Source organism: Pan troglodytes, chromosome 5, assembly GCF_028858775.2.
Source record: "Pan troglodytes isolate AG18354 chromosome 5, NHGRI_mPanTro3-v2.0_pri, whole genome shotgun sequence".
Taxonomy (NCBI): Eukaryota; Metazoa; Chordata; class Mammalia; order Primates; family Hominidae; genus Pan; species Pan troglodytes.
Window position 1 is genome coordinate 55,697,178 of NC_072403.2, and position 26,365 is coordinate 55,723,542.

Consider the following 26,365-nt stretch of genomic DNA (forward strand, 5'->3'; position numbering starts at 1 on the left):
ATGCACACGAAATTCTCCAATCAGTATGAAGATACCCAAAATTTTAAATTTGTGGCAATAGCACCAAAAAGCTTACCAAAATATTTTTGACCTGAATTCTCTATCACAACTAACAAATGTATCTATTTGTCTCTATATAAAGGCAAAAATAACAACAATTTAATTCCCTCTCTCTTTTAAGATTTTCTGACCTTTATGCAGTCTTGAATTTGAATCTTGATAATGGAAAAATTTAAATTTTTCCATTATATCTCTTCTCCTTCAATTATAAAGTTTGATCATTGCATGAAATTTATAACAATCTTATAAATTTTATTTATTTTTATTTTTATTTATTTATTTTTTTTTGAGACGGAATCTCGCTCTGTGGCCCAAGCGGGAGTGCAGTGGTGCAATCTCGGCTCACTGCAAGCTCCGCCTCCCGGGTTCACGCCATTCTCCTGCCTCAGCCTCCCGAGTAGCTGGGACTACAGGCGCCCGCCATCACGCCCTGCTAATTTTTTTGTATTTTTAGTAGAGACGGGGTTTCACCGTGTTAGCCAGGGTGGTCTACGATCTCCTGACCTCGTGATCCGCCCGCCTCGGCCTCCCAAAGTGCTGGGATTACAAGCGTGAGCCACCGCGCCCGGCCTACAAATTTTAAATTTACATTTATGTCTTACTGTTTATTATTTTAGTGAATATCCTTCTATGCTATATACATTTTCCTCTTCCTAAATTATTAAACTGATTCACCTTCCAGGAACTTGGAGAATAACTACAGTAGATTTATCAAGGTGCAACAAGGAGATGAAATATGGATGTCATATTACTGCCAGAGCAATTGTATATTTGATAGTGTATCTCTGCTTCTTTTTCCTACAATCAGTAATTTGCCAGAGTCATTACTCATTTTTTAAAAAAAATCAATTACCTATCTTTATCCTACTTTATTCTCTTACGTAGTATTCTGGTGAAATATGATTATCAGTGGATTTTTTTTTTCTTTAGCAGTAACATATATTTTCTTTGAATCTGTAAAGTGTTGTAATCCATTGTTTTCTTTTTTCTGTTGTTCTTAATTTATATACTTTCCTAATATTATAAGTAAGAATTATTTTTATAAATTTTATTTGAATTACATTAAATGAATTATATCTGCATGTCTAGGTCTTACATTTTTAGCATTGTTTGTGCCCAATATGTTCAATTCTTAAGTTCATATATTTCTTTAATAGCTCTCACTTTCTCAAACACTTACAGGTGAAGAAAGGGCTTATGATATACATCATCTATGTGATAGAATCAATCTTCTTGAGTAACATTTCTCTTTCCTACTCTTCTTTTACTTCTATTAAATTGTTATACCACCACAGACATTGCTTTTCTCACCTAGATTCTAAAAATCTACTCAATTGCTATCCCTTCTCCTGCTAAGGCATAGGTAACTGGTTGATTTTTTTTTTTTTTTTTTCCGGTGGGGAGGAATCTCTCTCCATCTACATTTTTTTCCAGAAACGGGGTATAAAAAGTGAAGTGGATACAGAGAAAGAGAGAGGGAGACAGATAGAGAAGTAAATAAAAGAGTACAAGAGAAGAGAAATGAGAGAAAGGTAAAAGGAGGAAGAAGAATCCATTTTCTTTCTTACTTTAAAAGACAATAAAGTAACCTGGTTAGGTGAAGAAAAATAAGTGGCCTTTCAAGTCGGAGGTCACAGGATATTTTTCTTAGGTTTATTTTTTTCTCCACAGACTTATTACTAGTATAATTTATCTTAATCAAGATTATTCCTAGAAATTAAGAAATTATGTTTGCAGGTAGGCTTCAAAAAGTGAAATTTGGCTATCTAAGGGAATAAACAGAAATGGCACCCATTTGGCTAAAACTTCACCTTAGGTAAGATTTATTCAAGAAATTAAAAAAAAAAAAAAAGAGGCTGTAAGGAATAATGTGAGCATCAGCAAACTTTTTAGATGGTTCACAGGAACCAAAGAAGAATAAGGATCACTCAGTAAAAATTGCATGCCACAATAAGTGGTCAGGCAACTTGGGTAGGTAGTCATGGAGGGGCAAGCAATTGGAGAACACCGGTAAACTGAAAGCAACGGGCCTAAATTATGGGCTGCAGTAAGGGGGTCCAAGAACTTCTTAGAGAGCAGAGAAAAATCTACACTTACTTCAATATTTTATCTAGGTTGACCCTAATTAAATATTTTAATCTATTGGGTGGGAACTCGAGTTCTCAGACCTAGACTTTGTAATTTCCTTTGCCATAGGTTAAATCAATGGTCTTCAGTCACTCTGGCAATTGGGGAGGGGTAAGCAGAAATAATTTGTACATGAATGAGATGAAAGCTGTAGAAAAGTGCGATGTTTTTTAATGCTTAATTTAAAGGATGTATGGTTCCCAGATCAATGGGTTAACTGTAAACAAACAGAATGTATAAAACTTACTGCAAAGTTTGTCTTCACAGTTACTTGGGCAGGCTTCACATGGGACGCCCGTCTTATAAGGTTCATTCTTTGTTTCAGGATCATTTCCCCTTGAATAAAAAAAAGTGATTTCATAAAACCCATCTTTGAAAAACTCACATAAAACTTTACTCACAGTGTACAACCAATTTTAAAAACAAATTGTGTAAACATTCTTGTAAAGAACAGTGATAATTTTTAAGATGGCTGTGAGATTTCCAATCTTACAGCTATAATATTTTTTAGCACGTAGAACCAATAAATGTGAGTGACATGAAAATATTTTTCAGTCAATGTGCACATCTCGTTGGACAGTCAAGTCCTAACAGTACTTGGGAACTTTGGGTACTCCCAAGTACAAGCAAGGGGACTCACAAGCAAGAGGGCTTTAGAGCCAATTACAATAGAACATTCTTCATTAATACCTATAAGGACTTGGTAAACCATCATTTAAAAGGGCATGATTCTTACCAATGTTAAGAAGAAAACCTCAAGTGAGGCAAGTTAGAGAGGTTCTAACTCCATCTTGCACTATGTTATAAGAAACTTTTTACATGTTAATGTCTTTTATTGAAAGAGATGGTGTATATAAAAGATGAAAGTACATCAGCATGGATAAAACTAAAGTGCTGGGGTGTGGGAAAGAAAGTAGATGAGAAGTTCTAGTTCTGGACTAATTTGAAACTTTAGAAAAGACGGGCAGGGCTCAATGACTTATCCCTGTAATCTCAGCACTTTGAGAGGGCAAAGTGGAAGGATTGCTTGAGCCCGAAAGTTTGAGAAAAGCCTGGGCAAAAAAAAAGCAGCTTCATATCTAAAAAAAAAAAAAAAAAAAAAAAAAAAAAAAATTAGTTAGGCCTGGTGGCGTATGCCTGTAGTTCCAGATACTTGGAAGGCTGAGGTGGGAGGATAGCTGGAGCCCAGAAGGTCAATACTGCAGGGAGCTATGTTGACACCTCTGCACTCCAGCCTGGGTGACAGAACAAGGCCTTATCTCAAAAGGAAAAACAAAAAAGAAAAGAAAATTCTTACCCGTGTATGTCTAAAAACATAATGTAGATAACATCTGCTTCTAAATACAACTTTAAAAAGTAAATGTTCTGGTTTTAAAAAGCCTTTTTAAATATGATATTTGTTTATCTGAGCTGTTAAAATTTCACTTTGAAAAGAAGATTATTACTAAATTCAGTAAGAGATTTAATCAGAGACTTGGACTAATCTTCAACCAAGAAAATTCCCCATCATAGATCTCCATGTTTTGTACTTTTCTTTTTTGGATCAGTTGAAGTTCACTGCAGACTACCAACCCCTGAAAACGTGTATCACAAATGATGTGTTGTAGCAGCAAAGAGATTTTATTGTCTTCAGCACAATTTATATATAACTCATATAGAGTTATTATATGGTGATATTACACTCTGAATCAATAGTGATAGTGGTGGCGCCACTGAAAATGTGAAGTATGGCAGTGTGTTTTCAAATAAATCATGTTCATTGATTTATACTGAACATTTTGTATTGTGCTACATACATGGGAGGCAGTGGTTAAGCACCATGCATTGAGTTCACATTATGTAGGAAAGACTTATGTGTTAATCTAAGAAATACATGTAGCTGAAGGAGATATATGATGGCGTCACTGACTTTTATCAGCAGAAGTGCAGAAGTGATATTGAACTGGCATTTGTAGTCAAATATCAGGCAGTTCTATCCAGCTCTGAATAATCTTCACTTTTCTGATAACCGTCACTGGAGCCACACAGATGGGCCCTGCAGTCATCCTTGTCTTACTTGATCTTGCTTCATAATCACAGTTGATAGGAGAAGAAGGTGCAGCAGAACCTTACTGAAACAATCAGATTAAATTTTGTAGGAATTGTGACTAGTATCTGTGGTAGAATCTGTAACATGTATATTTAATTTTTAAAGAGAAGACATGCAACAACTTTTTGACTAGATAGCTAAATACAGGGAAAGACACTTGGCTCTTTCTATTTGTTTCCTTGTTAAGACTCCACTGCATGTCTGTCCTTTTGGTCTAACAATACTCTTGTTTTGTTGAAGTAAATGTCCTTGTTTCTTTGCTTAATCAATTTTTTTTCTCTTATATAATAATTACCTGAAGAATCAATGACACATAGGAAGACTGCTGGTAAATTGCTCTGAAAATATATTGGAGTTTTTTTTAAATAAGAGAAAATACAGTCAAAGGAATAAAATAATATATAACTAAATATGTGTTTTCACATAACTAGGAAGTAGTCAAGACTCAAACTACAGATTGTGTAACCATTCATCTTTGAAGGACATCTGGGTTATTTCCAGCTCTTGTCTATTGTGAATAAAGTTGCTACAAACATTTATGCACACAAAAAAACAATGTTTGAAAAACTAGATTAGGTTACTTTAGGGGGATATATATTTTAAAAACTAATAATACATACTCATGACAATAGTGACAAACGTAGAGATATCGAGGTGATCCTTTTTGGCGGCAAGATGCAATGGCACAGCCAATCAGGTAAGATGTGGCCCAAACAATCTGCAATGATAAAGAGTTGTTTTATTACAGATTAAATATTTTACTAAATGACTATAATATCCATATTGTCATCCATGATTAAAAGTAAACATGTTGCTTTTAGGTTTACTTTGGGCATGGCTTAATAAGAAGTCATAGAAACAAAAGGACTCCCACGTGTCTGGATACCACACATGCATGTACACGCACATAGCTGCACACAATGGAAACCAGGTGGAGAAAATCAGCTGACGGGGAGGATGACTTGATGATTGACATTGTCTCTATTTTTTGTCAGTTTTTCTTTTTGAAAGTAAGTTGGGCTTCTAGATGTAATTTCTAATTTTAACAAATCCCAAAGTTCATTTTCTCTGGGATAGGAGAGATGGGTAGAGAGAGGGTAAAAGTCCAAAAGGTAGCGTTGATCATTTTGCTATGAACAGGCTGATGTTCAAAGAGGACTTGAGTGTTGCCTTTCTGTACATGGGCCGTACATGACTGTGCATAGGATTCATTTCTCTGATCTTATCCAGTATACTCAGGGATGATCAAAACTCTGTGTCAATTCTCCATGACTCATTGGAACGAAACATGAGTGGCTGTCATCAACGCTGGCTCATTCTCCCCTTCTCATCAAACTTATGTGGACAAGATAACTTATCAGTTTACATAATGAAGGCTGCTTGGTGGTTATATAAAAATCAAAGCTTGGAAGAAACTTTTCTTATCGGTCAGTGAACAGGCATACTGTAGAGTACTGAGTTGGTTTTTGAGGAAAAGTGAGCCAGGCTTAAATTCCATCATTTACTTCTTGGGTAGGGTATACTTAGAAGTTTGCTTTATGCCTCTGAGTTTCATTTTCTCAGCTGTAAAATGGGATACAACAACGCTGTCCTCTACATTATAAGTGAATGGTAGGATTAAACATTCAAATATTTAAGTGGTTCAAAAGGAGATGTTTTCAGTAAGTGTGATTGTTCTCACTCGCCCTCCCTGCCTTATGTGAGCCTGGGTAGCTTTCTCACAGTCCTAGAGACTTTCCTCACATTTCTGTTCATGTTCTTGATTAGAGAACATGTTTGCTATGACTCTTTTAGATAAAATATTGTTTTCTCTTTACAAAGAGAGTCATGCATGGGTGCCAATCTCTCCACACCATATGGCTTTTAATTATCTGCTGCTAACCTAGGCTTTTACTAAAACTATTGCTCTATCTGGGCATAAAAATTTTATAATGTAGATTCTTTGTTTGCAGGTTCTTACTAACATTTTCTACCAATGAGTATTTTCTGTAAGAGACCCTGTTGAACTCAGAATCTAATGGAGCACATAACCTGAAACATGATTTTAATAAAAATGCAGCTGAACATCTATTTTGCTATGTTCTCTCTATATATTAATTGGTAATAAGATTATTGAACTTAATTTATTCATTTATTCTTTTAACTCATAGCAAAGAAAAATTGAAAATGAAACTTTTTTCATTAGGCCTTCAGACACAAATGATTGTAGAAAAAGAGCTTTTATTTTACAAAATTTTTCTATGAACATACTAATGTATTTATACAAGGCTACAGAAAATGTCGGAAAATGTCTGGAAAAGCCTTGTGGTATATTCCCCCACTGGGCCTGCTGTCATGGGCTTACTCACCTTTGCATTAATGTTCTTGCTGTTCAGTTCATTCTGCTTGGAACCCTGTATTCTGCTACTTGCCCTTCCCTGCGCTCAGCTGCTTCTGATTTTTAGAACATTAGGTGAAATGAAGTTCCCATCTCTCAAGTGCATATGAAAGATTAAGAGCTGTGTAAAGACCACTTGACTAGGATTCAGATCTGGGTTCTAGTCCTAGCTCCTCCATTTGCTAGTCATGAGAGGAATCCATAACTGGTGGAAGGTAAAATGTTTCTATATTCTACTGTGTTAAATTTTAAGCAAATGAAAGCGAATTTCTCTGATTTAATTGTCTTCATTCCTGGAAACAGGAAATGAGAGAAATCATTTTGATAAAACGGGTTCTATTTTGAAAGTGACACCGATTCACTTTGAAGGAGACAAATCAAGATTATCTGAAGGTGATGGAATTCAGTTAATATACCACAGTGATGAGATAATGCTTTTGTGATAAAATTAGTGCGTTAGTTGACTTATATAGGAAATAGAAGGTTTGAATCCAGGCCACAAATTTCTTAGATTTTTAGCTTTCTAGATATTTATTGTATTTTTATCCCTTAATCCTTTGATAAGGTAAATTACATGATTAGTTTAATGTTAAGATACTCCTGGATTCCTGCCACATACCCTTTGTGTCTAAGTGTATCAATCTTAAAAGAAAATGCTATTTACTAGTGTTTTATTTAGGATTTCTGCATTAATTTCTGTGATTATGCCTCTTTTTTATATGCTTTATCTTCATTGGCTTTTAACATCAAATTTAAGTAGGCTTTATTTCAAGTGGATTTTATTTTAGATTTTATGTAACTTACCAATGGGCACATGTGAGAACATAGTGAAAGGAAGCAGTCTTTAAGCCAGAAGGAGAATCCTCTCAAGAAACTAACTATGCTGGCACTCTAATCTTGGACTTCCAGCCTTTGTGAATTCAATAAAATAAACTTCTGTGGTTTAAGTCATTCAGGAATGTGATATTTTGTTATGGTAGACTGAGCACACTAAAACAGATTTTGGTATCAAGAACTGAGATGCTGCTTCAACAAATACCTAAAAATGTGGAAGCAGCCTTGGAATTGGATAATGGGTAGAGACTGGAAGTTCTTAAGTGCATGCTATAAAAAGTGTAGATTGCCTTGAGGGGAGTGTTGATAGAAATAAGGGCATTCAAGTCTATTTTGTTGTGGTCTCAGATATAAATGAGGGACATGTTCTTGGAAATTGGAAGAAAGGTAATCTTTGTTACAAAGTAGCAAACAAAATGGCTGCTGCCTTGTCTTCTAGTGTTTTGTGGAAGGCAGAAGTTGTGAATAACAAACATAGAAATTTAGCTGAGGAGATTTCAGAGCAAAGGATTGAAGGAGTGGTTTGGTTTCTCCTCATCACTTATAGTAAACCTACAAGAGGAGAGCAAGCAATTGAAGAAATCTTTATGCAAGGAAGAACCAGAACTTGAAGATTTACACAATCATTAGCCCATCTATATTGCAGAAAATGAGAAAGTATTTTCAAAAGAGAATCCTAAGGATGTCGCTGAACAACCATTAGATAAAGACACCATGGATATGATTTATGGATTTAATCATACATCTCAGCAGAAATAGAGGTGTGATTATGCAGTGGAGGTACTGCCAGTTTGAACTAAAGTGGACAGAGAAAACAGACCCGAGTGAAGGAAGGCTGTCCGACTTCTTAGACTCTTCAGAATGACATGATAGAGATATTTCACTGCAAACATGATTTATCTTTCAAGAAAAGGGAAGAATGACTCCCCAGATGTTTCAGAGATCATGAGGGCTCCCATGCCCACTACAGGTCCGGGGAGCAAGGCTGCTTCCTGCTTAGCTTCAAACAGTGTTGTCCCTGCAGATGATCTCTGAAAACAGCCATGTTAGCAGGGCCTCTTCTGAGAGTCATTTGATGAGGCTGCCTCACTGAGCTAAAGGGAAGAGGCTGCCCACAGAGCCATGGGTGATGCTGCCTCCAAGTTGGCCAAGAGTGCAGAGCATCAAACCAAAGAGAATTATTCTCAAGCCTTACTATCATATGAAATTTCTTTTTTTGTTTCCATATGAACTTTAAAGTAGTTTTTTTCCAATTCTGTGAAGAAAGTCATTGGTAGCTTGATGGGGATGGCATTGAATCTGTAAATTACCTTGGACGGTATGGCCATTTTCACGATAATGATTCTTCCTACCCATGAGCATGGAATGTTCTTCCATTTGTTTGTATCCTCTTTTATTTCCTTGGGCAGTGGTTTGTAGTTCTCCTTGAAGAGGTCCTTCACATCCCTTGTAAGTTGGATTCCTAGGTATTTTATTCTCTTTGAAGCAATTGTGAATGGGAGTTCACTCATGATTTGGCTCTCTGTTTGTCTGTTGTTGGTGTATAGGAATGCTTGTGATTTTTGTACATTGATTTTGTATCCTGAGACTTTGCTGAAGTTGCTTACCAGCTTAAGGAGATTTTGGGCTGAGACGATGGGGTTTTCTAGACAAACAATCATGTCATCTGCAAACAGGGACAATTTGACTTCCTCTTTTCCTAATTGAATACCCTTTATTTCCTTCTCCTGCCTAATTGCCCTGGCCAGAACTTCCAACACTATGTTGAATAGGAGCGGTGAGAGAGGGCATCCCTGTCTGGTGCCAGTTTTCAAAGGGAATGCTTCCAGTTTTTGCCCATTCAGTATGATATTGGCTGTGGGTTTGTCATAGATAGCTCTTATTATTTTGAAATACGTCCCAGCATCACACTACCTGACTTCAAACTATACTACAAGGCTACAGTAACCAAAACAGCATGGTACTGGTACCAAAACAGAGATATAGATCAATGGAACAGAACAGAGCCCTCAGAAATAACGCCACTTACCTACAACTACCTGATCTTTGACAAACCTGAGAAAAACAAGCAATGGGGAAAGGATTCCCTATTTAATAAATGGTGCTGGGAAAACTGGCTAGCCATATGTAGAAAGCTGAAACTGGATCCCTTCCTTACACCTTATACAAAAATTAATTCAAGATGGATTAAAGATTTAAATGCTAGACCTAAAACCATAAAAACCCTAGAAGCAAACCTAGGCATTACCATTCAGGACATAGGCGTGGGCAAGGACTTCATGTCCAAAACACCAAAAGCAATGGCAACAAAAGCCAAAATTGACAAATGGGATCTAATTAAACTAAGGAGCTTCTGCACAGCAAAAGAAACTACCATCAGAGTGAACAGGCAACCTACAACATGGGAGAAAATTTTCGCAACCTACTCATCTGACAAAGGGCTAATATCCAGAATCTACAATGAACTCAAACAAATTTACAAGAAAAAAACAAACAACCCCATCAAAAAGTGGGTGAAGGACATGAACAGACACTTCTCAAAAGAAGACATTTATGCAGGCAAAAAACACATGAAAAAATGCTCATCATCACTGGCCATCAGAGAAATGCAAATCAAAACCACTATGAGATATCATCTCACACCAGTTAGAATGGCAATCATTAAAAAGTCAGGAAACAACAGGTGCTGGAGAGGATGTGGAGAAATACGAACACTTTTACACTGTTGGTGGGACTGTAAACTAGTTCAACCATTGTGGAAGTCAGTGTGGCAATTCCTCAGGGATCTAGAACTAGAAATATCATTTGACCCAGCCATCCCATTACTGGGTATATACCCAAATGACTATAAATCATGCTGCTATAAAGACACATGCACACGTATGTTTATTGTGGCATTATTCACAATAGCAAAGACTTGGAACCAACCCAAATGTCCAACAATGATAGACTGGATTAAGAAAATGTGGCACATATACACCATGGAATACTATGCAGCCATAAAAAATGATGAGTTCATGTCCTTTGTAGGGACATGGATGAAACTGGAAACCATCATTCTCAGTAAACTATCGCAAGAACAAAAAACCAAACACCGCGTATTCTCACTCATAGGTGGGAATTGAACAATGAGATCACATGGACACAGGAAGGGGAATATCACACTCTGGGGACTGTGGTGGGGAGGGGGAAGGGGGGAGGGATAGCATTGGGAGATATACCTAATGCTAGATGACGAGTTAGTGGGTGCAGCACACCAGCATGGCACATGTATACATATGTAACTAACCTGCACAGTGTGCACATGTACCCTAAAACTTAAAGTATAAAAAAAAAAAAAAAAGATCAAAAAAAAAAAAAAAAAAAAGAAATTTCTTTTGCCTGGTTTTGGATTTGCCTGGGACCCATTGCTGCTTCCTTTTCTATTTCTATCTTTCGAAATGAGAATGTCTATCCTATGCCTGTCTTTCTGTTGTACTATGGAAGCATATAACATTTTTTGTTTCATAGGTTCACTCCTGGAGAGAAATTTTACCTCTGGATGAATCACATCTTGAATCTCATGCATTTAGATAATATTTAGGTAAGACTTTGGGCCTTAGACTTTAGAGTTGATGCTGGAATAAATTAAGAATTTGAGGGCTCTTGGGATGGAACGATTCTATTTTGCATGTGAGGAAAAAATAAATTTGTTGGGGAGGGGCAATGGTACAATGTTATGAGCTGAATTGGTCCCCCAAAATTCATATTCTGTACCCCTAACTTCCATCCAGTGTAGCTGTATCTGAAAATAGAGTTTCTAAGGAAATAATTAAGATTAAATAAAGTCATATGACTTGGGCCCTGTTCCAGTAGGATTTGTGTCCTTATATGAACAGATGCTAGATAGCTTGCTCTTATGGTCTCTCTTGTCTCTGTCTCTATCCTTGACTCTCTCTGGCTCCTCTTTTGCACTGGGGAGAAGCCATGTTAGGACATTGTGAGAAGGTGTCAGGCAGAAAGCTTTCACTAGGAACTATGCTCTATTAAGATCATAGACTTCTAGGATCCAGAATGTGGGAAAATAAATTTCTGTTGTTTAATCCACCCAGCTGTGGTGTTTTGTTATGGCATCCTAAGCAGACTAATAGAGCAAAGATGTGAAGAAATTGCAAATTTTGTAAATTGCTGGTGGGAATGTAAAATGGTGCAGCTGCAACAGAAAATATAATAGTACTCCAGTTTTTCAAATAATAAACACAGTATTCACATATGATCCAGTAATTCCTCTCCTTGGCATATGCCCCAAACAATTGAAAGCAAGCACTCAAACAGATATTTTCACACCAATATTTAAAGCAGTATTATTCACAATAGCCAAAAAAAAAAAAAAAAGGAAACAACTCAAATGCCCATCAGAACAGACAAGCAAAAGGTGATATACACATGCAGTGAAATAGCATTTAGCCTTAAAAAAAAGAATACAATTCTGACACATGCTACAACATGGATGAACATGGATTTAATATATCATGCTGAGTGAAATAAAGCAGACACAAAAGGACAAATATTGTATGTTTCCAAATTTATGAGGTACTTTGAGTAGTGAAATTCACAGAGACAGAAAGTAGAGTGGTAGTTGCCAGAGGTCTGGGGAAGTAGGGAGAGGAATGGAAGGTATTGTTTAATGAGTACAGAGTTTCGGTTTGGGAAAATGAAAATATTCTGGCGATGGCGTTGCACAACGATTTGAGTGAACTTATTGCCACTGAACATTCATGCCACGTTAATGCTGAACATGAAACCAGTTAAAATGGTAATTTTTTAAATGTATATTTTACCACAATAAAACTAAAGTTAGAAATCAGGGGTTTCTCTGTATTGTAAGGTACCATTATTTTCACTTTTACAAATACTACCAATATCAAATGAGATTGATGTCTTATGATTTTGTGAGTTCCTGAAAAATCTAGTGAGTAAAGAAGGGTACTAAGAGGTTAGGCATCTTCTCTAAGTCGTATTTTGAACAGAACACTTCCTTCTATTTCAAATTATAAGAGGAACTCAGCAAATTGAGTAAAGATTGCCATAAGAAGGTAGAATGATTTTCAGTTGTTTCTTACTTACGTTTCCACACACATGCTTATCTCTTAAACAATATGTGTGTTTGCCAGCACACAGGTTACCTGAGTGTAGTGGTCAGTAGTTATGTCATCATCCGTTGTTGTCCATTCTCCATGTTTGAAACTTGTAGACTCACTGTACCAGACTCCAATTACACTTGACCATGATACAGGATAAGATGTCATATGCATATTTTCTCCACAAAAGGTATCTGAAATGAGAAAACGGGCTGGGTCATACTCTGAACAAATGGGAAATAGTATACAAGGAGACTTTCCTCATTTTTATTTTATGAATGGTTCACTGATCATCTTGACAACATCTTCTGAGAGGGAGTAAAATAAGTTGTATCCCCGCTGAAAATCTTTCTCATTGATGAATGAGCATGTGGTACTCAAGTTTGGTGAAACGTTGATAGTAGGTGATGAACAAGTTTTGAAATCAAATCATCAACATTTCAGTCTCTGCTGCTTCCAAGCTGCTTTAGATAGGTGAAACCAAATCAGAGAAGCCTAAGAGTGCTAACAGGGTCTATGGCTTAAAGGAAGCTACACACAGGTGTTCATAATACAAAGATGTTGAATAAACAGTTGTTTATTTAGCCATTCATGTATGGTGTGGGCTTTTGGTTGAACATGGTATTCAGGAGTATCTGTCTTTTCTTAAGGCAGGCAGGAACCACTTTGCTAATTCACTGCTAAAAAGCATTGGACTAAGATTCCAAATAATCTGTAGATATAAATGTGAATTAGCATTTTTAAAACATGTTAATTAAAAAGAGATTCTCATGTTAAAATATAATGTTTATTCCTGAGTGAAGGTGATATAGTTTGGATGTCCCCTCCAAATCTCATGTTGAGATGTAATCCCCGTGTTGAAGGTGGGGCCTGACCAGAGACCTCACGGTAGTGGATTCCTCAAAGAACTTGGTGCTGTCTTCATAATGGTGAGTGAGTTCTCATGAGATCTGGTTGTTTAAAAGTGTGTGGCACTCCCCAACTCTCTCTCTCTTGCTCCCTCTCTCACCATGTGAGACACTTGCTCCCCCTTCACCTTCTGCCATGATTGTAAGCTTCCTAAGGTCTCACCAAAAGCCAAGTAGATGTGGGTGCCATGCTTCCTGTACAGCCCGCAGAGTCATAAGCTAATGAAATCTCTTCTTAATAAATTACCAAGGCTCAGGTATTTCTTTATAGCAACACAAAAACAGCGTAACACAGAAGCAATAATTTTTTTTTTATTATTTCCTGGAAACTAGCAGTAAGTTACCTAATTTATATGCTTCAAGATGGGCTCATTTTTGAGCACCTAAAATTGTCTTATGGGCAGCTGAGCAGGGCTGCATATAACTTATTTCTCAACTGCATTATCGTTCCAAAGCTAAGCAGATCCCCATGGTGCTATTGTTCAGTAGCTATATTAACTCCACAGAATGGAGACCTAGGTTTCTAGCTGCTCACTCCACTCTTCTGCAATACTGAGATTTTTTATTCATTTCTCCTCATGGTCAGAACTTGGAATCTGAAAACTCCAGAACTTGGAATCTGGAAACTTAAAGATATAAACCTTAAAAATTAATGAGTTAAAACAGTGTAATAGTCCACAATTCACTGCCTTGTATGACCCAGTGCAAATGAGGAAATCTAGATGACTTAATTTACTTTCATCAGGGTACATAACAATCCCTGTTTTACTTTTTTTTTTTTTTTTTTTTTTTAGTCCAAAGGCGGGTCATATAGATACACACTTACTTGGAAGTCTCCTCTCAAGGGGGTTGCTCTCTGTCATATCACAATACTTTGAAAAAATTCTGGCATTTTCTGCAGCCTCTTCACTCCAACTCTGTAGTGGAAAGAAAAAAAAAAGCACATGTTCCAATTAATATTTTCATAAGATTCTAATTTATTGTTTCTAATAATCCATGAGATATATCTTCAATTGTATCAACTAGAAATTTAAATAATGAGATTACTATTAAACGTTCTAGTAGAAAGAGAAAGACAACAATTTCAATTTATTATGTTGGCCCTTGAATTCACAAATTCAAAACTTGGTAATTACATTCAGAGATAGATTCTCTCTCAGATGTAGTAGAGAATTTAAGTAAATGCTTCCAGGGAAACAGACCAGAGTTACTTAGTAATTTATTTGTAGTTTAAACTCAGACATGTTATTTTATCTCTTTGAATCTCAGTTTATCCATCTGGAAACTGTTACCTGTAATTTATGCCCAAAGGTTTGTTCAAATGTGATATTCCAAGGAATACAACTGAGATGTGACAAATCTTCTGTATTGAATAAATGCTGGCTGTGATTAGAAGCAAGTATAGAGTCATATTTCCATCTAAAATTATGAATAACAAAAATAAAAGCTAACTCCACATGCCAGAATCTGTCACCAATTCTGTGTGTATCTTCTCTCACTTTAACCTCATGGCAACTCTACATAAAAAATAATATTATATCCATTTGTAAATAAGGGAAATAAGGCACAGAGATGTTAAGTAACTTTTCGGGGTCACACTATAAATAACTGACAAAATAAGAATTTGAATCCACTTAGGATGGCTTCAGAGTATGTGTTCTTGACTCTCAGTGTGCATTAACTGTGCTGAGTTGAAGCATTTGGTCAGGTATGACTAAGTAACAGCTGTTTTCCCAATGCAGAAAGGGAGAAATTCTGCATCTGTAAATATGACACTCTGTGATAAATGATCTCCCTAACATTCTCCTATCATTGTGGTGTATATGAAACTGCCCAACTTTTACAAAGAACTGAGCCTATGAACATTTGTCTTATCTGAGTTCCTTTGTCAGGAAACCCACCATCGGGCCCCGCAGGTGGTAGTAGGGAACTGAGGCTTTCCTGATCACCACACCTGGTCAAGGAGACACAGCTGCTGCCTGTTGACAAAATCCTCTTCCTTGTCCCTCCTGTTTTCTGTCCCTCCTATATAAACTTTTAACTTTGGTTGGTTAGGGAGAGGGAGGGATTTGACAGTCAGGCTGACATCACCCTCAACAAAGCCTTTCTTCCCAGGCAATGGGCAATACTCATTTTTGTGCTGCAAGCAACTAGACCTTGGCTGAAACCCTGGTGTTCAGCAGCATATACATCCATTTAAAAGAATACCCTTATATGTGCATATAACAGATTGCCAACAGAAGTCATAGAGTTTGTTTTTACTATAAGTTTTTATGTAAATCATTCAGCTACTGTTTAGACTGTTTGGAGGACACTCATTTTCAGTGTCGTCCTGAGCATGTAGTTTAATTATTATATGTATTTGCTGCCATCTTGTGGTCAATGTTTAGAATTACCCTTGGGGTTGATGAATTTACCAAACCGTGAGATGAATTAAATAACTCATTAGCCTAGCACTGGGTAAAACCATGGTTTTGTAGGTTTCGAAAGTTTCAAACAAACAAAAAAAAAATTATTTTAGTCATGGCTATGTCTAACTGATAAGCAGAGATGACACAACACATCTACCAGTGTATAGCCTCTCTGGGCTGGGGGAATACCATGGCATTCACTACTAAGAACAAAAAACCAAACACCGCATATTCTCACTCATAGGTGGGAATTGAACAATGAGAACACATGGACACAGGAAGGGGAACATCACACTCTGGGGACAGTTGTGGGGTGGGGGGAGGGGGAGGGATAGCATTAGAAGATACACCTAATGCTAAATGACGAGTTAATGGGTGCAGCACACCAGCACGGCACATGTATACATATGTAACTAACCTGCACATTGTGCACATGTACCCTAAAACTTAAAGTATAATAATAATAAAATAAAATAAAAAAAAGAAAACTTACTGGAACTGGAACTTATCTGGTTAAAATATAGCAGGATGTTTGCACTTTGAAGATGATGTATAGGACATTACCTCTGATTAATGTTGGTGAGATACTCCTATTTTGCGACATATTCAAAATTAAAATTAAAGTTTGTATTTATGATCGTACCAAAGCTCTGAATTCCAGCTTTAACAAATGACTCTACTTAGGTTCTAATATTGTGTTCAGAAACTTTTTTTTTTTTTTAAAGAAAATCTCTGCCTGGTAATTGTGGTTAACTCTTCAGTCCTATTGTTCCTTAAATTTGCTGTTGCTACTTCTAATCCTATACATGTCCTATGCATTGTTTGTGGAGCAGCTGAACTCTCATATTTCCTTTGAAATATTTCTCAGTTTTACTGGTACACTTACTTTTATCGTCTTGTTGATGTTTCATACCTTTTTACGTTAGTGCTTGAATATATGTATTCTTGTATTATTTCCAGTGTTTTTTCTGTATTTGCCTTTCATCTCCAATCTCAAATCAGAGGCTATATTTTTTACTTTTCTTTACCTCTGTTTGTACCTCCTAGGTAAACTTATTTGCTCATCTGGCAACCAAGGAATTTGGACTCTACTTCTCCAGCTCCTCGGATCTGGCCCACTTGCATTTTAATCTGTGCCCCAGTCCTTAAGATTTTGAATAAGCTACTCAATTTTCCTTAGGTTCCGTGTCATAATATGTAAAATGAAGACAATTTTATTGGGAGAAGGAAGTGAGTTAATGTAACAAGGTATTAGAAAAATGCCTGTAAATAATAAACACATGTATGTTGGCTACAACACCATGCAGGAATGCCTATGAAAGCTATTGATTTTTATTTTTAGTTCAAATACCCCTTTGGATTTTAAAGTGATTAAGAGATAAATCTCAAAATCATTTATCTATTTCCTTGTTTCATCCTCTTCATCATTTGCAAGAGAAAGGTGCTCCTTAGAATCACCCTCCAGAGCCTGCACTATTTCTAACCCTTGTTGCTATAGGCTGGTCCAGGGTTCAAGGAAGCAGGCTGAGGGTGCTCATGAAACTGAGTGATACTGCTGGATAACAAATGTGAGGGTAATCACCTAAACACCTGAGACTTCCCTAAATTTGTCTTGTAGCAGAGCATAGCAGGTTTATAATGAAAGAATTTCTCTTCCTATTTATGGGATGCAATGAAACTGGGGGATAAATTTGCCAATGTTTATTTACCTGGCCACATCAACTAACTAGATATCTGGATATTTTAATTCTAGGAAGAGTGTCTTAGCCTCTGGACTACTGCCCAATGAAGACAGCTATGAAATGCATGGATAACTTGTTAATCAATATTTGTCGTATGTACTGGCAGCATCAGCATCAGCTGGGAGCTTGTGGTGGTCTCCAGGTCAGACCTCATGAATCAGGATATCAGAGAGTGAGACCCAGGAAAGTGTGCTTTACTAAGTTCTTCAGGTGATTCTTGAGTACTTTAAAGGTTGAGAAGCACTGTCTTAGGATGTGGAGGAATGAAGCTAGAGTGGCTGAGCTCTGTCATTGACTAACCATATAATCATCAGAAAGTTACTTACCTTCTCTGGACCTTTGTTTCTTCTGCTATGTAAAAGATTTGTTGTGAAGATAAAGCTTTTAGCACTTTGAAAGTGCATAGAACTTAATAAAACTCAGTAAACACCATTACTATTATTGCAATCATGATTGTTGCTATTTTTTGATCTTACCATCTTCAGCATGTTGCTGGCTGGTGGAACTACTCTTCTCCTGAGGGCATTGTGTATATTAATGATCTCTTCTTGTACATTTGGCAAGTCGGTGACGAGCTTATTAAATTGGTCTCTAGCTGATTTCTTCTGTTACCAGAAAAATATTAATTAGTGTTACTTCTTTTAAGTGGAATTTGTCACATATATTTTGCAGACCTATAGGTAATGCAAATTTATAGTTTATATTAAACAGTGATTTATAGCATTTTTGAATTTATAATGTCTCATTATATTGGATTCCATTTCTCCAGTACTAATTTTGAGGATTTCTCAACGTCAGGCTGACATTACATTAGTCTTCAGAATAATGCACTTGTTATCCTGTTATTAGGGTTTTTCCAGGTTCATACTTTGGACCATGTTGAAGCACTTTTTATTGGGCAATAATATCCACAAAGGGAGATATCTTAAAATCACACCTGTTACTTACTTCTCTGGCTTATTCTCCACACCTCCCACCCTGCAACAATTGTACTCTCTGCTTCCCAAATAAACTACTTCCACTTGAACCCTTGTCTAGAGGTGTGTGTCTGGGAGAACCCAAACTAAGAGATTCATTATTGAGGACAAAGTTGCAAGTGTTATTAACACAAATTCTGTGTCTTCTTCCTGTTCATATGAGAAAACATCAGTGCTCTCAAGTGTATGTGTGAGAGAGTATAACATAGAATTCAAATTCAGCCTATAATCTTGAATTTGTGACTGTTCTTTTCATTTATTTATTTTTTATTCTGAAACTCACTAAGAAGAAGAATACATGACCAAAGTATTTAGGTTAGCATTAATCGCTATAAAGAGAATCTTTGTGTGTGTGTGTGTGTGTGTGTGTGTGTGTGTGTGTGTGTGTGATATCACATGTACTTCATACCTTTTTTAAAAAATGTGGCAGAACTAATGTACTATAATGTGAGGGGTGTCTGTTGCTTCCTTAACTACCACATGACCATCAGCACAATTTATGAATGAATACGATCTAGCATCATAACTTACACAATATATACAAGTATTCACTGTCATTTATATCAACAGTTTAGGGTATGGGGAGGAAACTTAAATATGGAATTCAGAAGACTCCTCTAGAGACTGTCTCTGTGGACATACTCACATGATGTCACTTTTTTCTCACATTGCAAGTCATGCTGATTTGGACTAGAGGAGAGGCTGCGGACCCACATGATTCCACATACTATTTCCAGATTACAACTCTCCTTGCTCCTCTGAAAACCTCTGCTGCAGGGAAACTCATGACATTTTCCTCTCACACCTCATTCCTAAACATTTATTTAACATCCTATCATGGATTTTTTTCTTACTTCCTCTCATTCCTGGAAATTGGGTTTCCTGAAATGAATTCATCTTTTCCACCCAGATTTCTGAAGTCAACTCAAAGGACTTCAACATCCACATGGATGAATCCAACCCTTTGATGTCTCAGGCCCTCAAAATCTTCCTCCTTTAGACTTCTCCTTCAGTCCTCTTTATCCTCACTTTAATGGTCACCTACTATATCTCATGATCATCCCAAAACACCATAGCTCCCAAATCACCTGGTCAAGCATTTCCCTGCCTGATTGGAATTTCCTGTTCTTCCAAGTTGCCACGATCAGCCATTCTGGCTGTTCTTCAATATAATCGAGCCTTCTAACTCATTCTTCATTTTCTCTACTAGCCCTCTCTTGTCTTTCCTTTCATCTCTATCTGTGTTCTCTAATTTCACAACTCTCCTTTTGCAATATTGAATCTTTTGTCTGCACACCATCATCTAGAAATGCCTACCTAAAACACTCCAACTTTGGATGAGACTGACAATTCTCTTGCCTGTTCTATCAGCTGAGCATTGCCAGAAAAATGTCTCACAAAACAAAACAACACATATCTGCATGACCCCAAATCAGTAAGATTGACCTCAAATAGTTCCTTAATTCTGCTAATCAATTCTAATGAATTGTTTGATTAACTCACTCTGTCACTCTCCACATTATTGTAGAACTTTTGCAATCTCCCCTATTCACAACTACCTTCTCTCAATAGAATGTGAAATATCCTTCTTCCCTCAGTAAAGAGAAGCCATCAGAGGGCAGCTGCTTCATCTGTCTCACCCAGTCTGTCAATCTACCTGTATCTGTCCCCTTTCTTTCCTCCTCTTCTGTGGTACAAGTGAATGGGTCATTCTTTCTAATCTTTCTAAGGCTCAATTCTCCAACAGTGTTATTTAGTCCATTCTCTTCTACCGTTCCCCCAAATCTTACATTATTTACTTTTCATTTTGTTTGCTGTCAGCCACTCTTTCTTTTTGGCCCTTCCCAGCAGTGTTTATTTATGATTATGCAGCTTATATCTCTTTTTTTGAGAAGAAGTCTCACTCTGCTGCCAGGCTGGAGTGCAGTAGCACGATCTTGGCTCACTGCAGCCTCTACTTCGCAGGCTCAAGCGATTCTCCTGCCTCAGCCCCCCAGTAGCTAGGATTACAGGTGTGCACCACCATGACTGGCTACATGCTGCTTATTTCTTAAAACAGATAAACAAGCAACCATCTCTTCATTTACGTCACTTTCCCATTCAACTATTGTTCTCTGTCTCTACTCTCTTTCCCTATCAATATTCTGGAAAATATTGCCAACTCTGGCTGTCTACAGTTGCCCAAGTAATAGAGCCTCGCATTTACCTCCCTCCATTTTTTTCAATAATATATTCTCTATTCTAGGTGATCCACCTGCCCTGCTGCTTAGGCATTAGGCAATGTCTGGAGAAATTTGAGGTTGTCATGATGGGCATGATAGGGGGAGAGTGCTCCTGCCATTTTGTGAATAGAGGGCAAGGATGCTGCTGCTAAGTTCCTGCTAGGCCCAGGACAGCCCTCACCACAACAAATAATTATCCCATACAAAATGGCAATAAGGTTGAAGTTGGGAAACCCTATATTAAAAATACTCCTATTAAAATCTGTGACAAGCTCAATTTGCATATGCAATATTGTTTTAATGACTTTATTCTACTTGGTTTATTGGCAGCTGACTCCTTTGACTAAACTTTCAGTGTAGAAATACTCTTTCTTTTGGTGTAAGGAACAAACACTCTTTATTTTTCTCTTTCCTTTCTTTGCTTCTTTCACCTGGACTGATTGTGGCTACTGTCTAGCTTTGAGCTGGCCTCCCAGAATCCACTAATGCTTTACTATGTCTCTAATCTCTCTCCCACTCCTTGATCCATTCTTTCATAATGAATTCTCCAGTCATCATTTGGAGTAAAAATTTTAAAACACAGACACAATGGATTCACTTTACTGTTAGAAGTCTTCAACAGTTTACCATTCATAAAAAGAGGAACTAAAATCTTTAACAAGGCCTTTGAATACTCTGTTTATTCTCAGCCTCTATTTAGGATATGTGCCCTTATCTCTGATTTTTTTTTGTTGTTGTTGTTATCTGAATGTGCCAGTTTCCTTCCTGCCATAGAATATTTGCCCATGCCTGTACCTTTGATAATACACCTTGTTAACTTGCAAAGCCAACTTATTCTTCAGATTGCAGGTATACCGTGTGCTCAGATAAGTCTCTAATTAACTCAGAGACGATTCAGCCTGCCTGTTACCTGATCACAACTCTCCATAGTTTTCCTTAAAAAAACTTTTTGTGTGACATCTACCAGATTGTCATGGAAAACTACCTATATAAAAAGTAAAAACAATTTCTGTTAAATTAGACACCTAATATCCCAAAAAACACTGCCACTGGTGGAAGTTTAAAATACGATTCAGGTCTGGTGGTTAGTCTATTTGCTTTCTACCTGGAGTCTGAAAAAAGAAAGCATAATACTACTTTTGTTGGCAAATTGGAACACATTATTTATTTTAACTCGGACTCATGTTTAAAGTTTATGTAATAAATTTGTGTTGGGGGCTAAATTTATCTTCTTGTTTAAATTTAAAATTCTTAAGCCTTTATTTTATGACCAAACTATCTATAAAATTATGAAAATATTCTAATAATTCTCTGTTATAGAGCATAAACCTATTGTTTTATCAATGCCTTCTACTTTTTCTTTTGTATTCTTGGTCAAAAGTGGATTGGGTATGGTTTCCCTTGGACGGGTAGGGTTCTACTTATCTGCTCCTTGCTCTGGACTTTAAACTAGTGACACTAATTTCTTCTTTCACATGACAATCTGGGCCAGGCTGTTTCCCAGAACTTGGCCTAAGTGGTCTAAACAGCCTAGTACTAGGTCTTGATGGCAAATATAGGTTTCTGACTGTTTGCCCTTTTCCCATTCCTCTGAAATGGTGGCTATACTTCAGGTTAGCTTTTTCCTTATTATGAAGCATGAAGGTCACCCTTCCTCACTGGGGAAGTAAAATGGTCAGAGAATCAGAGGGAAGGAAGAAGTCTTATTCAGGACTCTAATTCAGGACGCTAATTCCAGCTTACTGGAGGATTACTGGGCATTAAACAGGAGCTCCACCTAGTCTCTCTCTGGGGAAGAAGAGTGAGTAATAGGAACCAAATACCAAACCAACACCCTAATAGCCTAATGCATATGGATTTTCTTTCCACAATAAAACTAAGTGCCTTTTATTTCTTACTTCTCTACCTGGCCTATGAAAATGTAAAAACCACTCATTTTCTATACCAAAGTTATTTACTTCAGTTTGTCACAAAATTTTGGGTAAATTAAAATATATATTATTTTCTTTATATCACTGAAGTTATTTAAAGGTGAATATTATTGGCTGATCATAAAATATTATATCATTGAGTGTTCTACTTCTGTTTTGTGACTGTTAAAGTTATTGTTTTTAATTATTAGTGAGATTATTGTTTTTAATTATTAGTGAGATTAAGGTAGCCAATGGAATTCAAACTGCTAATCAGCTCCTCACGTCGCTCTTTGTGCTGTTGGCACCTTTCCATTTTATATTTAATTTTGATGCTTTAAATTCTTGTTATAGTAAAAAATTATATAGGTAATCTGCATTCTCAGTTTTTTTCCTGTGTTATTCAGAGAGGCCACAATGAAATAGATATGGACCCACAGAGCTAACTGATTAAGTATAATTTCAGGGCCTGCTAGTCCTCAGATATTGGCCATATTACTCAACTTTACTATTCTTTGGTTCTCTCCTTTATAAAATGGTATTAAGATGAGTACTTGCCTAACAGGGCTATTGTGAAAACAAAGTGAGTAATGGGTGCAGTGGCCTCACAACAGTGCCTCTAACATGGTGAATTGTATTAAAGTGTTAGCTCTTATCTTTATTTAGAAAGTAATTATGAAACATCCAACCCTCACATACTTTCATGGACAACATAGGCAGTAAGCAAGCAGCAGCAACCAAAAACAAGAGGCGTTTAATTTCCATCCCTGAAAGAAAAATAACACAATTTTAGATTATTCTCAATTCATGGGATAACATCTTGTAATAAACTTTATTTAAACCACTTTTACATGTGTTTGCATTTTTTTTTCTAAAAGAAACCTTTAGGATCCAAACAAGGTTTAATGTGTTAGTCATTGGGACCCAGATAGAAAGGCAGGACTGTTGTTTGAAGGATAGTAGAATCTCAAAAATATAAATTGTTTTAATCCCTGGACCTTTGAATATGTCATATTGTATGACACAAGGGAATTAAGGTAGCAGATGGAATTCAAACTGCTAATCAGCTAACATTAAAGTAGGGAGATTATCCTGGAATACCTAGGTGGACCCAATGTAATCACAAGAGTATTTAATGTTGAAGAGGAAGTCAAAAGAGTCAATGTCAGTGATGAGCATGAGACAGACTTGACCAGTCATGCTGAATTTGAAGACAGAGGAAGATACTCCAAGCTAAGGAATATGGACAGCCTCTGGAAGTAGGAAAAGGTAAGGAAAAAGATTCTCCCCATAGTTTCCCTGTTGACATTCTGATTTTAGCCTAGGAAGATCTATTTGAATTTCTGACCTCCAGAACAGTAGGATAATAAACCTGTATTTATTTTAGAACATTCAATTTATGATAACTTGTTATAGTAGCAAGAGGAAACTAATATAAGAACACAGAAAGATTCTATTTAAACTCTCCGTCAGCTACAAAGAAGAGGAGTAACTTGCTACTACTAATTTATGTAAGTGACTTGGCGATATTCCATAATATCTGATCACCTTGCTAAGCATGGTTGTCATTACAAGTCAGACAAATCAGAGCTAATGTACCTTCTCTTTTATTTTTAGTTAATATAGCTAGCTAACTCTAGGATATTAATAAGTATAGATTATTGAATTTGGTTGGCACCTTCTTTTCACCATCTGCCAAGTTTATTTCTGAATTAATCCTGCTGTGTGAGAAGCAAAAAAGGCTAACAGTTTGGTTCTCATTTTACAAAAGCAAGCACTTTTAAAGAGCAAGTTAACAAATTTGTGCAGAATAATACAGGGCAGACAATTAATCGTGCTTTTTCACCCAATGATGTAGTTTACCATTGCTCTCACGCTTCCCCTGCTGACTGCCAGACATGCTCAATATGAGAAGAACTCTCTAAATCAATTCTTTCAGAGAACATACACATGTAAACAATCTCACCTTTATCGCTCTTTTTCATCTATTTCCTTTCCTTTCTTTCTCCCTCCAAATGTTCACATAGCCTCACATTTCAAGATTTATCGTAATATGGTGACACAGATGATGAAATGTCCCTTTCTCTTTCTAATGCTCAAAAAATCTAGTAAAGCAGATAATATTAACCCTGAGGTAACTGAAACAAAAAAAGTAAATAAAAGGGAGATTCTGAGGGGAGGGGCTTCAAGAAAGATAGCTGACTACGCATCTGGCACTTGCCTTCTCCACAAAGAAGAACCAAAATAAGGAGTAGATAATTAAACTTCAAATAGACCATCTAGTATTCAACAGATAAGTGACATTAAACACCTAAAGCAAAAAAGGAGAGAAAAACAAGGCAGTTTGCTCAGTTGGGACTGACTGGGAGCCTGGAAAGGCTCCTTAACGCATGGAAAGGGTAAGTGAGTGACCCCTACTGATGCACATTTTCATCATGGACTTCTGCTTCCTAGCCATTGGGATGCTTCTAGACTCTCACAGACCCCTCGAGGCTACCAAAGAGTTGCCTGGAGACTGCCCAAAGGCAGAGTTCCAGAGGAGAGTTCACGGTGGGTCGCACGGGTTTCACACACCCTTGAGTGCTAGGCAGCTACAGAAGGGTCCTTTATTGAGAGCCTATTCCCAACCAGGCTGCATCCTGCACAGGGCCCCAGCAGTCCTTGCATATCCACATCTCTGGAGCCACATTGACATTTCCCACCTGAAGTGTCTGCTGCACCTAGCTGCTGCTGCCAGAGATGATATATTTAACAAGTGCTGAAAGAAAAAAAAAAAAAGAAACATCCACCTATGGATACTATAACCAAGAAAGTTATTCTTCATAAATGAAAGATTAAAAAAAAGTTTTTTCCAGACAAGCAAAGGCTAAGGGAATTTACTACCATTAGACTGGCCTTACCAGTAATACTTAAAGGAGCCCTACACATGGAAGTGAAAAGATATCTACCATCATGAAAACACACAAAAGTATTAAACCCACTGGTAGAGCAAACACAAATAAGGAAGAGCAAAACTCAAATGTTATCACTACATAAAACTACCTAACCACCATGATAAACAATAAGAGAAAAAGGAAACAAAAAATATACAAAACAGCCAGAAATCAACTAACAAAATGACATATCAATAATAACATTGAATGTAAATGGATTAAATTTTCCACTTAAAAAATACAGAGTGGCTGAATGGATTAAAATATGACCCAACTGTAGTCTATCTATAAGAAACTCATCTCACCTGTAAAGACAGATATAGACTGAAAGTAAAGGGATATCAAAAGATATTTCATGCAAATGGAAACCAAAACCAAGCAGGAATAGGTATAGTTTATCTTATAGCTATAAGATACAACAGACTTTAAGTTCAAAACAGCAAAAGCAGACAAAGAAGGTCATTATGTAATGAAAAAGGGATCAATTCAGCAAGAGAATGTAACAATTCTAAATGTATGCAACCAACAATGGAGCACTTAGATATATAAAGCAAATATGATTATATCTAAAGGGAGAGATAAACTCCAATGCTATAATAGTGGGGACTTCAACACCCCACTCTCAGCATTAGACAGATCATCTATATAGAAATTA

At 36.8% G+C, this 26,365-nt stretch overlaps 1 protein-coding gene and 1 long non-coding RNA gene across 4 annotated transcripts in view; one reads left to right on the forward strand and one right to left on the reverse strand.

Moving 5' to 3' along the window:
* Positions 1–18,681, forward strand: part of LOC107975161 (uncharacterized) — a 67,966-nt gene extending 49,285 nt beyond the window's left edge. Inside the window, exons 5-8 of one of the 3 annotated variants that reach the window (XR_008548520.2) lie at positions 5,098–5,286; positions 10,998–11,070; positions 13,411–13,536; positions 17,680–18,681. This is a non-coding gene — a long non-coding RNA (uncharacterized LOC107975161). The remainder of the gene's footprint in view (positions 1–5,097; positions 5,287–10,997; positions 11,071–13,410; positions 13,537–17,679) is intronic. The other 2 variants (XR_008548518.2, XR_008548519.2) reach the window with 2 other exon arrangements.
* The window catches only part of CRISP1 (cysteine rich secretory protein 1), a 36,201-nt gene that overhangs the window by 690 nt on the left and 9,146 nt on the right, over positions 1–26,365 (reverse strand). The window contains exons 3-8 of the mRNA XM_001148958.5: positions 23,477–23,544; positions 18,145–18,273; positions 14,342–14,432; positions 12,653–12,801; positions 4,897–4,994; positions 2,435–2,523 (exon numbers count right to left, since the gene is read on the reverse strand). Coding sequence (XP_001148958.2) covers positions 2,435–2,523; positions 4,897–4,994; positions 12,653–12,801; positions 14,342–14,432; positions 18,145–18,273; positions 23,477–23,542 — 622 coding nt within the window. The 5' untranslated portion in view covers positions 23,543–23,544. The remainder of the gene's footprint in view (positions 1–2,434; positions 2,524–4,896; positions 4,995–12,652; positions 12,802–14,341; positions 14,433–18,144; positions 18,274–23,476; positions 23,545–26,365) is intronic.